The 13,454-nt window shown below is 34.2% G+C and overlaps 1 protein-coding gene across 1 annotated transcript; it reads left to right on the top strand.

Moving 5' to 3' along the window:
- The first annotated feature begins 2,781 nt into the window (after positions 1-2,781).
- LOC125205145 (F-box protein CPR1-like) lies at positions 2,782-3,873 on the top strand. The gene has a single exon (XM_048103965.1). It carries the CDS (start codon positions 2,782-2,784, stop codon positions 3,871-3,873), a length of 1,092 nt encoding a protein of 363 aa, XP_047959922.1.
- The last annotated feature ends 9,581 nt before the right edge of the window (positions 3,874-13,454 follow it).

Here is a 13,454-nt window from a genome sequence, read left to right on the forward strand (position 1 = left end):
ATAGAATGCAAGTTGAGTGCTTTGTCCATGATTTTGGTTTGAAATGTCATTTGAATTCAAATTTAAAAATACAAAAATTAAAAAATACATATTAAAAAAAAAAAGTGAAGAGAAGAAGCCCAAATTCTTATTCACACAACGCAGCAGCTACTTCTTCCATCTCCACCATTAATATATCGAGCTCATCAAACTAATGGATTGCTTCTTCTATACTGATCGGTGGTGCGTCATAGTCACATGTGCAATCCGATCACTCGTGAATATATCGAGCTTTGATGCCCTGTTAAATTGATCTCAGCTTATGTGATGTGTTTTGGATTTGGTGTAAGCAAAATAGGTGCGTCATTTTCAGTTACAGGAACGTGGAGGCGCGTTGATCCCGGCCCTACTTCTGCATGCACATTCTATTTGCATGTATACATGGCAACCTCCACTGGACAGTATATGATTCCGCCCGAATCTTTCGGATTTGTGCTTTTGATCTCGAAACAGAATGTTTTAGCCTCTTCTCTGCTCCAGCATTAGATCAACTTGCTGTGGATGTGCAGTTGAATGTTTGGAGGGACTGCCTCTGTTTGTCTTATAGATTGGACGATAAAGTTGTCATCTGGTTGATGAAAGAATACCAAATCGAGGAATCTTGGATCATAAAATACCAAATTAGTATTGATTTTGATTATGGTTCTGGTGTTAATATGATTTGTGTTTATCCAATCAAAATTTTGAAAAATGGCGATGTTTTCCTTATATGGAAGAGACGTGCTTCATCTACTACTCCAACAAGACGAGAACTATTCAACTATTCAGTTTGCTTGCGGATGCAACTTCGGAGGATGACATTGCCTCTTTCACGATTTACATCTGTTGTGGATTATGGTCATGCACAGCACCTGATGGTGCATGGGAGCAAGGTGGAGCTGCAGCATATGGAATCAAGACTTAGGCTCACTTTTGAGCTGGCATCTAGCCGTTAGTAGTTAGTTGCTCTAGTTTGTTGTAACTGATTGAGTGTAGCTCTCATACACTCTTGTTTTGCTAGAGTATAAGTAGTGTAAATAGCTTTGTGCAGAAGCAGTTCCGCAGTTGTAACTTCATTCTCGTTCACTCAATAAGAAGTTCACTTACTCTGCAACATCTCTTCTTCTTCAACCTTACTTTCACACTTAGCTCAGCTTTCATGTTCGATTGCTTCTCTGATTTCAACAACATCCCTAGCCTTTTCTCACTCAAGAATTTTGGAGTCGAGAATGTGATCTCGTTCTAGTTCATAATGTTCGTCTAAATGTGTTTTGTCGTTATATGGTTGTGTCTGTGTTGAAGTATCTTTATTGTGATGTGTGTTGTGTCGACCCGGCCAGCCTAGCTACTACCTAGTATATGTATCTAATTCATTACCCTTTACCCACTGTTAAGAGCAATGTAGATTTTCAGTTAAAATGTCTAATTATGAATTGTGCCTCCATTTGTGTGATTCTTCGATTTCTTTAGGATCATGGCCATCGAACGGCCCCTGGCACCTAGGGCTGACGCGGAGGGATCTGTTAGTAAACTGATTTTAGTGTCTTGTAGATTAACTACGGAGGAAAACAGAGAAAAACATTAAACATGTCTTCCTTTGATTAGGTCGTAAAACAGATTAGACATTTGTATCTTACTTTTTTCTCTTTTATTGTCATAATTTGTTGATTTTAGTTTATGTTTTTAATGAAATAGGGGTGGAAAAAGGTAAATTTGAAATGGGAAGAGAGCCCGGATGGTTAAATGGGAAGCCCCCAGATCAAGGATGGATCAAACTCAACACTGAATTAAGTGGAGGTGGATTAATCTGAGGTCGTGATGGTGCTCTCACAATGAAATATAGGATCCATTTACTAAAAATGGAAAGTTTTTCTATTCTTGAATATTCCCTCGTCTCAGATTTGTAGTAACATTTTGCCATAAAAGTTCATCCCACATTTGGAGTAACATTTAGAATTTACCATATTTGCACATAAAATTTTACCCCATTATTCACTAAAATTACACCGAAATGTCATTATCTATATTAAAATAAATTAAAACAAAAATAAAAAACCAAAAAGTCAAAGAGGGACTCACCTTCAACCAACTCACTTCATTTATTACACACTCTATCATCTCACTTCATTTATTACACACTCCATCATCTCACCCCACCATCTTATTTCATTTATTACACACTTCACCTCTCACTTCATTAATTACACATTCTACCAATTCCTTAAAACCCTTGGGACGGATGGAGTAACAAATTAATAAGTAAAAGTTTCTACTCCCTTCGTCCCTAAAATTTTGTCACTTATTTCCTTTTTTGTCCGTCGCTAAAAATTTGTCACCTTTCACTTCTAACATTTTTGGCAGTAGATCCCATATTCCACTAACTTATTTCCACTCACATTTTATTATAAAACTAATATATAAAAGTAGGACTCATATGCCACAACTTTTCAACCCACTTTCTACTACATTTATTAAAACTCGTGCCGGGTCAAATGGGGATAAATTATGGGGGACGGAGTGAGTGTTTCTTAGGAAATGAAGAAAGTATTTAAGTCCAAATTTGTCATGTACATTTCGTGAAAAAAGTTGCTTTATTAGTTGAGACATGCATTAACTATTTTCCGCACTGTACTCATTTAACATAAACTTTATGAGAAAATATTTAAATATTTAAGTAAAACTAAACCTTATGAAAAGCCCCAAATTGCTGCTCTGCCCTCTTTTCTTTCTTCTTCTTCATCAGTGTGATTGATGAGTCCATTAATGGAGCGTGATTTCTTCGGTGATCTGCCGTCAGAAATCACCACCAACATCCTCTCACGTCTGCCCATCCGAAGCCTCGCAATCAGCAAGTCCATTTGCAAACTATGGCTCAATCTAATCGATTCCGACGATTTCCACAAATCCGAAATCAAAACCCCACCCGCCCTAGCTCTCCTGATGCCTAATAAAGACTCAAAGCGGTGCACGATTTTCGAAATTGAAGACGATGCGGAGAAGAGCCATGATCTTCACTACATTCCGCTCATGGATTTGGAGATCCTTCACGGAAATAGAGAAAATATGGAAGGTATCACTGATGGTGGATTGCTTCTTCTGAACTCACCATCCACAAAGGGTATTTCTGTTTACATATGCAATCCGATAACTCGTGAATATACGGAGCTCTGTTGCCCCGAGGACTACAGCCCGGATCATGTGTTCAATTTTGGATTTGGTGCGAGCAAAATAAGTGGGCAATATAAGGTGCTCGGTATCAATACGCTCCGTGGCTCCGACTCTGAACATCGCGTGTACACCCTCGGAACAGGAATATGGAGGCATGTTGAAGCCGGCGTTGCTTCTGGTTTCGGATTTCATGGTCGAAACGTGGTATGTAATGGCAACCTCCATTGGATAGTATGTGATTGGAGTTATAACATGTCGATTTGTGGTTTTGATGTTGAAACAGAATGTTTTAGAATCTTCTCTGTTCCTCCGGGAGGAAATAATCTGTCTGTTTTGAGGGATTGCCTCTGTTGTTCTTACACACGCGACAATGAACTTGTCATCTGGATGATGAAGGAATACCAAGCCGAAGATTCTTGGACCATAGAGTACAAGTTGAGTACTATTGTTTCTGATTTTGATAGGGATTTGATGTGTGTTGATCCAATTATACATTTCAAAGATGGTGACTTTTTGATGTTGCTGAACGAAGATCGTCTCATCTACTACTCTAACAACACAAGAACTTTTCAACAAGTCGCTATGTTTAGGGATGCAGCTGCGAAGGATTACATTCGTGCGCTAATTTTCACTCCTAGCCTTTTCTCAATCAAGAATTTTGGATTTGAGAATGTGATCTCGTTTTAGTTCGTAGTATTGGTCTACATTTGTGTGTTTGGGTTCTAAGATTTGTTTGTTGTGTAGTGTTCGGAACCTAAGGTTTGTTTGTCATGTAGTGTTCGGGTTCTAAGGTTTCTTTGTCGTGTGGTGTTCGTGTTTGGTCTTATCGTGTCGACCCAACATACAGACTATATGCTAGGCCTAGCTACTATACATATTTTGGGATGTTGTCTATATATTGTGTATGGTTCTAAAGATGTCTATTATGAAGATATAGATTCAATGATTATGAGGATAATATCAAGAAACTATTTTACTATAAATACAATATTCAATTCTAACCATTTTCATATAGTAAAAAATGATTACGTTTAAGTAGATATAAATGAGAAAAATAAATTTTGACTACATATTTCAAACTAATGCTTTATCAGATGGAGCCGGTCTATCTCTCACTACCATCAGCACATAGTGATCGATATTCCTTAGGGAAACTCAGAATCAATGGCTAATGGATTGCTTCTTCTGTACTTAGAATTAGCTTATTTTGAAATGCTATGTATGCAATCCTCTCTCTCGTGTCTCGTCAATATAAGATGGTCTGTATCAATCGGTCCAATCGATCTAACTCTGGTTATCATGTACACCCTCGGAACAGGAACATTGAGGCGCCTTCAAGCTGGTACTGCTTCTGGTTACAGATTATGTTTAGGTGGATTCATTGTATGTGTTGGATAAAAGGATCGGTAAAGAGGTTCTGTATACATTGTACATGGAGTACTATTATATAGGACTAGGGATTGCTCTACAAGGTAAACCTAATTAACATAATTACAAAGATTGCATATCTCTTATACTTGGTAAAGAAATAATCTGCGCATATCTTCCTCCTGATACGGTGTAATCTTCTCCAACAGTTGGCAACCTCCATTGGATGACGGTATATGATTTGATTCGGAGATGTGGTTTTGATCTTGAAATGGAATGTTTTAGCATCTTTTCTACTCATCCTGTGGAAATTTGAGTAGAGAAGTTGAAAGTTTTGATGGGTTGCTTGTGTATGTCCAAAAAATTTATACCAGTCATACTTTATGATCAAAACATTTATTTCTAAATTATTTGATATCTTGTTTAATCATTATATTTGTGTCTATACAACATGTTCATAACTAAGAGGATTAAAGAGATTGTTAGAATTTTCAACCGTAAGACTATTAATCATATCTCTGAATCGAAAATCCTAAATCTGCCACTGCTACTAGTTCGTTAATCTACATAATGTTTGTGTCCAAAATTATCTTATTGTGTAGTGTTTGTGTTTGGCCTTATCATGATTTGTTGTAAGCTGTGACCATATTATACGATATTCCTTAATTTAATGGATTTCTATATTATACGTACGGATTTCCTAAATTTTAGTGATTAATTTTTCTTAATTTAAGGAATTTGGTCTTTTATATTTTCAACGTAATTTCTTTATATTTTTCTTAATTTAAGGAATTTGGTTTTTTATATTTCCTAAACAGACTACAAAATTGTATTTTGCTCTTTTCTTCTATTGTGATTTGTGAAAATTTCTTAATTTATTTTGTGTTCGTGATAGAATAGAATGAAAAGGGTTGGTAAAAGGACATTTGAAAAAAGAAGCGCCATTAATCGTATTGTTGAACATGACATGAGTCAATGTTATTATTATTTTGAGACAGTGAAAGGAAGAGAATTTATAGTCATTGCTTACTTGCGAAAGCAAGTTAATTCAAGAAAACAAATGTATAAAATAGACTAATATTATGAACTAAAACGAGATAACATTCTCAATTCCGAAACTCTTGAATGAGAAAAGACTAGGAGTGAAAATCATGGCATAGGTAAAGTATTCCTCTATAGCTGCATCCTTTAACATACCGACTTGTTTAATAGTTCTTGTCTTGTTGGAATAGTAGATGAGCCTACTCTTGTTCAACATCAATATGTCACCATCTTTGAAACTTTGATAGGATGAACTATCGGCCTATTACTCGGAGGAATATCACTAATACTTAACGTGTATTCTATAGTCCAAAATTCTTCGACTCGGTATTTCTTAATCAACCAAATGACAATTTTATCGGGATATGTGTAACAAATACAGAGGCAGTCCCTCAAAACAGACAACATCTCAACACACAAGTTCTCATGTTCAGCTATCATAGGAGCAGTCAAGATACTGAAACATTCGGTTTCAATATCAAAACCACAAATTCTTACGGGATGAATCGAATTATTTTCAATCCAATGGAGATTTCCATTACATATAATGCATCCACTGCGACATAATTAGAAACCAGAAGCAGATCTTGTAAAATGAAAATATATAAATTTTAAGTATTATTTAAACTCCATAATTCGAAATTTTATTAATGGCCTAAATCTTGTACGCTACTCTACCGCTTGTACTAAAAGGAAAGATTTAAACTTAGGAAAGATACCCATAAGAAAAGATCCTATGTATCAAGCTAGAAAATCACTCTTTTTAATTTAGCTCTTGTTTTATATTTTTGCAATTTTATAAAGGAAAAATAGATTCTTTAACAAAAAAAATGTTATCATCATTAAAAGATATATTAAAGCCCTAATCTATGTATAATCTATACAATATATAAAATGAGAATTTTGGGGGTGTTTAGGGACATAAGAGGAAATTTAGGGATATTTAGTCAAATGGCCATTTAAAATAGATATTAAATGAATTAAAAATATATAAAACGTGTGATTAAGTGTTAGTTGATTATTTAATTTCCATAGTTAGTGATTAGTTGTATAGTTAGTGGTAATGTTGCACTTAATACGTTCTCTTTAATAAAAAGAGGAGTTACATTCCAATTATGCCATTTTAATTCTTTCAATGGTCTGTCTTATAACTTCCACCATCTTAATTTTGTAATTTATGTCGTGTTAATTCCATGACTCCTTATGTTCTCATTTTGTGACTATAAATGACATAGAATTGTAGATGAAACTACACAACTACAAAAGTATTTTCCCTTTTCTCAAACTCTCTACATTTTTAGTGTGTATTTTTAGGAGTAGGACTTATGTATAATGTCTTTATACTTCTTGAAAACAAAACCTAATTGGTTTTCTAACTCTTAAATATATTTCATGCTTTATAATGATGCAGGATTTCAAGATTGGAGGGTTACAATTTATACTCTTCAGCTGTGCTCCCAAACACAGTTTTGAGTACTAGAGTGCTAGAGAAAGAACAAATAATTTCGTACTTTATAGCAGGCGGGGTGACCCTCTTTGCTGCGGCCGTGCATGAACACGGCTTTTCAAATTCTTCTTTGTTCTCTTTGCAGGTCTTTATGGTGGAAGTGATTTATGTTTTGAAGTGTCGAGTTTAATTATGTATTTTTTTTTCCTTTTCTTCATGTACTATTGTGAAGTGTCGAATGTATAATTTTTTCATGTAGCGCTCCATATGAATATTAGGTTCATGGCAACTCTTATTCATTTGTCTTTCCTGGACGTGGTATGGGTGGTAGCAGCTATACGGGAAGTAGGCGATGGGGGAATAATATTAGGGTATGCAACCATTTTTTTTTCCGGCTAAATGCATGCATATCGGTTGTATATTCCATGCTATTTTGCTGTATTTTTATTGATGATTTTGATCTGTATTTTTGTTGATGATTTTGATCGATTTGGCTATCTTCTAATATATATTTATACATTATTTTTACATGTGTTCGTGATTAATTTTTTGTAGTATAGAACTAAAAGTGATTTAAATGATATGTGATTTGTGTGCAATTTTTAGTTTATAAAACTTACTTGGTTATATGAGTTTAGAATTTAAAATAATAATATTGTTTCTCATTCGGTATATGTGTTATTTTTATTTCTTTGTTTGATTTTACATTTTTTTAATATTTTTTTTATTATATATTTATGATTTCAGAATTCATGCAATGATATTTTTATGAATTTATAAAATTATTTTACAGTATAAAATAAGTTTAAATAAAATAGAATGGGTCGTGCATCACACGTGGGTGATACTAGTAATCTATACATATAAAGGGGAGTTTTGGAAATATTTACAAGAATGTCATTTTAAAGGAAAATTATAATTGAAATAAAATTATTTTTTATTACACAATTTATACGTCTTTAACAACCGGTTTGTAATTAACTGCTCAAATAAGATTATAATACATTTAATGAAATTAAAACCGTAAATTCCCATTATTATTTATTACAATTATTTTTTACTCCTAATGAATTTGTAACAGCAGGCAGTTTTGCACAATGGCTTTTCATATTTTGCATTAAATTAGGTTTCAGCAATGCAATGAATGATTTGTTAAGGGAAGTTCAAAGATTACGAAAAAAGGAAATGAAAAGGTTTTGAAAGATGTTCACGACACTCTATTTGAAATATAAATATGGATTATAACATATGGATACCATAATTCGAAGTGGAGGCACACCCGTCAAAAGAAATGGTCTACTTCAAATTTAGAAAGCCTCTCATGGTCTGAATTTGCACAGATCTCTGTCCACTTTTATTGGGTTTCAACAGAAAGTTTGATGATCGACACACTGTCTTAGCTCCAGCTCAATCTACCGTGATTGGTCCAGCACATCAAATGAATCCTAGTTGGAGAGGTGACGTGGAATGTGCTACATAATGCTATGGAGCGGTTTGTCACGTCGCATCAGTTTGTCACGGTGCAACACGTTCATACCACTTACCCACTTCATGTAACTGATTGTTTAGTGCATAGCTAGACCTGTTCTAGATTCTATATATATCTCTGTAAAGATTTGGGTTAATTCATGGAATGAAAAACAAATTATCTCTATCAAGTTTTGTTATGACTTATTTTCCATATTTCAATTTCTGCTCATTTTCTCACAATCCGAACATCACACAATCCACAAGAATCTAGAGATGACCTTCGAGGAAAGTACTAGACCAGTCATGAATAGGATGAGTTAGACGTCGGATACCTCTTTCCAGGGGCGGATGGAGGGTGGGGCCAGGGGGCCCCATGATCCCCCCACTAATTTTTTTAAAAACCTAGGGGTATTTTAGTAATTTCACACTAATTATAATTATAACATATATAATATTAAAGATAGATTTCAGCAAAATTATACTCCATAAATCGTTTCCTCTTAATTAGTTTTCTCCTTCTGCCGCAGTTCTACTCCTTCTGCAGCGTAATCTGAAATCTAGTTATCTAAAACTAGGTATGTTTTGAAACTCAAATATAATTCAATTGATTTTTCTATATATGTTGTTTTTAGTTTGGAATAGCTATGTAAATTGAGACCTAAATAATCACATTCAAGCTCTAAATTGGTACACATAAATTTCAAATGGCGAGAAAGAAGATAGCTTATGTAATTCAATGGCTACGGCGGTTCTGTGTTGAAATTCTTTAACCCCTATTCTTAATTTGATGTGTATGTATTAATAGTTTTACACTATTTGATTTGTGACAACAACATTTTAGATTTGAGCATATTGTATATTTTGTTTACTCTTATATTCTTTTAGTTGTGAAGCATAAGATGAACTTTATCTTTTTTTGTGTATGATTTATATTTTGCAAACTTAATCAGTGTTGACTATTTTTGTAGGTATATGGATCGTTATTTCAAGAAACTTTCTTCCGTTGATTCTTCATCAGTTGAATGGTTGCTTAGTTCCTTATATGGAAAAGGATGTGTTTGTTAAAGTTACCAATGAAACAATTATTTAGCGATTTCAGAAAATGAAGAATAGAAGACAAATATTATAATGTGATTACATTTAACTTTTATATTTTGAACCTTATAATTTAATTTATGTATTGTAATTTTTTTTAAGTTTAAATTTGGACCCCCATGATGAAATTTCTGGCTCCGCCACTGCCTCTTTCCATCGGCTGAAACAGAAATAAGAGCGATGATCGGAACCAGCGAGCCCCGTTTAGTCCTAAAATTTCGTGTATATAATGAAAAGGGAAAGAGAAGAGAGATATTTACCTTGAACAAATGCAGTAGAATTCTTAGCGCATTATTTTAAAAATGATTTTGTTAATGAATTTCATGATTTAAAAATGATTTTGTTAATGAATTTCATGATTTACGGCAGTTATGTATATGGAGGAATCAATGAAAGGGTTGGCAGTAACATATACGAATGATATTAAAGGATTGTGTGTCAATACATTTAGTGGGTTAGGGGACAGATTAGAGAAGAGAGAGGGAAACAAATATCATTGGGCAAGAATAAGTAGACATTGTTTGGCAAAAAATTGGTCTAATGAAATGATAGTGATAGCTTCCCAAAGAAGATCACTTACACACCATTGAATCTGCATTCTTTTGGTACTGCTTTCTGACATTAATTGGATTTTGATTGCAGCAGCTCTTGAAATCCGGCGACAGCTCCGACGACGGACAACGTGCGTGGCGAGGCTGAGGGAGGAGGGGTGGTGGCGGCAAGGCGGCGGCTGGCCGAGAAAAAATGAGGGGTCCAGTGCGAGAGAGATGGGGACGAAAGGTGAGAAGAGGAAGTAGAGAGAGATGTACTGCAACGGTCTCCCTTTTATGGCATCTCTAACCGCCACTTCAAAGATCCGATCTTTACCGACGGTAACGGCAGCATGGCGGCATATGCGTGAAACGAGAGACAGGGCACCCGGGTGAGGCGGGTAAGGCAGAGCAGCGCCGCGGGTGAGGAAGGCGCAGCAGGACGAGCGGCGAGGCGGTGTGGAAGGAGAGCCGGCGAAGAAGAAGTAGCGGTGTTCTGGCAGGAGATGATTTCCACCGCCGATTGGGAGGAGGGAGGAAGAGACTTTGAGAGAGATGGAGGCATGTATGTTGCTTTAGGGTTTGATTAATTCGATGTATATTGTTTGGGCTTTAGTTTAATATTTAGTGGGGCTTTTAGTATTTTTTTTTTTACTCAATATAATCTGGATTTTAAGTAATGAATTATGCACTAAATTTTTAGTACTGGACAGCCTTTTTAATTAAATAGAATTTTACTTGAAGGGAGAGGAAGAGAGGAGGCGTGAGACAGAGAATACAGGAGACGCCTTTTTCATTAGGGTTTCTAGGGCCCATTATGTGTTATTTGGAATTTATATTTTATTTTATTAATTTATGAATTTCAACAATGGGAGGAGAGAGGATGAGGCGTTTTTCATGTAGTGTTTATATAGTGTAATTCATGTGTTATTTGAGATTTATATTTTACTTTCATTAATTTATTGATTAGTTAATTGTTAGTATACCAATTTACTATACTAAATTATTTGGATCCAAAAAATTCAGAATCTTATACTGAATTCGTATTGTAAAATTTTATTTAATTATATATATATAAAATTGTATAAATGATAAAAAAAATAATTAAAAGATTTCGAATTGAACATAGCACGTAATTATTTTTTTCAACTAATAATAATTTGAATAGAAGAAAATATATAGTACAAAAATCTATAATTAATTTTTTTTAAAAATTTGAATAGAGTTCTAAAAATGAGAGCTATATTATTATGTTTTAAAAACAAGGTTTAATATGGACTACTAATTTATTGTTCTTTGTATAATATATATTGTCCAAATTATTATTTTTAATTAAGTAATTAAATTTATATATTAATTAATTTTTCTTTAATTTGATTTATTCTACTACTAGATAAGATATTTTTGTTTATGACTTTGAGTTTCATTTCTTTTTTATAATTTTCAAAATATTATCATGTACTGTTGAATTTAATTTTGATGAAAATGCATTTATTAATTATGATTTTATTTTATTCGTTTTATCATGTCTACTTCTAAAAAAATATATTTTTAGTTATAAACAATTATGTTGCAATTCCAAAACTAATGAAGTACTGGTTTGTTATTGTTTTTCTTATTTTTTGTTTGCATTTATGAATACTTATGTTTTGATAATCGAAACTGATGAACTATTTATACGTTCAAATAGTTTGCTTTTTTTTCATTTGTAAATAGTAGTATTACATTTTTCTTTATTTGTATGTCTTATTCTATTTCATCCACACATCTATCTCCTCTTTAGTTATTTCTTTTATTTTATGTACTACATTCATATCAAATATTAAAATAGTACTCACTTCGTTCCACAGTAGTAGAGTCATTTTGTCATTTTGATACGTTCCATAGTAATTGAGTCATTTCCTTTTTTTAGTAAAGTCAACATATTCTTCTCTCTTACTTTATTTTCCCTTCATCTCTCTACCTTTTTCATTTCTTACTTTATCCTTCATTTACTTAGCCCACTTAACACAATTTTTCTTAGAATGCGTGCCAAAAAGAAACGCCTCAATTACTATGAAACATAGAGAGTATACAATCATATGCTAAAATATGAAATGTTTCATTGAAAGTGGGTTGAGAGAAGTACAAATATATGCAAACTTCACACTTTTTGTAACAATATCAAACAACGAAGAAATAATTTATATGAATGGTGTAATAACCCCCTCAATTTTCTTGTTTGATGATAGTCTGTTAGAGGTAAGTCAGTCTATCATTAATTTCTGAACTTGAGGAAACATGGGTGTGCTTATGCATTCAAAACATTTGCGCCAAAATCTGTGCAGTATTACGCAAAAACTTTATCAGCCTTTAGAGAAGAAACGAGAGAGGTTGGGATCGTCCGATATCAATGATTCCCACAATTCTGGGTTCAACTTTATCTTACAGTGTCGAGGCACAGCCAAATCCACAACCACAGGAAGTTTGTTCATCAATCCTGGGCACTTTGTTACGAAGATAGCTTCAACGGAGTGGCAAATGCTGGTTGTTCCCTTGCATAGGCTCTTCAGTGTTGGAAGCTCATACAAGTACAACTGTTTTAATTTCGGTAGGTTTAGGCTACGACTTCCTTCATCATCAAACACATCTTCTATTTCTCCACAGTTTGCCAAACAAATACTCTTTAAGGTTGGGAACTCCTGATAGTATATCCCCACCTTCCTCAGTCTTGGCAGCTCATATAACCGTAAGGATTTTAATTTAGGAAGGGCGAGGGAACTTGTTCCTTCATCATCGAACATCTCTTCTATTTCTCCACACTTTCTCATATAATATCTTTCAAGGTTGGGAACTCCTGATAGTAGTATCCCCACCTTCCTCAGTCTTGGCAGCTTATCGTAACCATAAAGTTTTTAATTTAGGGAGGGTGAGGGAACTTGTTCCTTCATCTTCGAATATCTCTTCTATTTCTTCACACTTGCTGATATGAATAACTTCAAGGTTGGGAACTCCTGATAGCGGTATCCTCATCTTGTTACACTTTTCAATTCTTAGCTTTGTCAGAGAGGAAAACACAGGTTGTGCCAAGTGCAGCTGATGCTCCTATTTCCCCCTTTTCGATCAACCCCTTCATAGCATCCAACTCAACCAGTTCAATTTCTTCAAGAGCAGATATTTGAGATGATAATCACTCCTCCAAATGTACTCTATTCCTCCACAACTTTCAATTCTCAATTTCTTCAATCCATCCACAGAGTATATGCTCGGACCCACACATTTACATTCACTGATTGTTAGCTGCATAATTCCCTCTGCAAATACTCTCTCATCTTCAA

Source organism: Salvia hispanica, chromosome 2 (genome assembly GCF_023119035.1).
Source record: "Salvia hispanica cultivar TCC Black 2014 chromosome 2, UniMelb_Shisp_WGS_1.0, whole genome shotgun sequence".
Classification (NCBI taxonomy): domain Eukaryota; kingdom Viridiplantae; phylum Streptophyta; class Magnoliopsida; order Lamiales; family Lamiaceae; genus Salvia; species Salvia hispanica.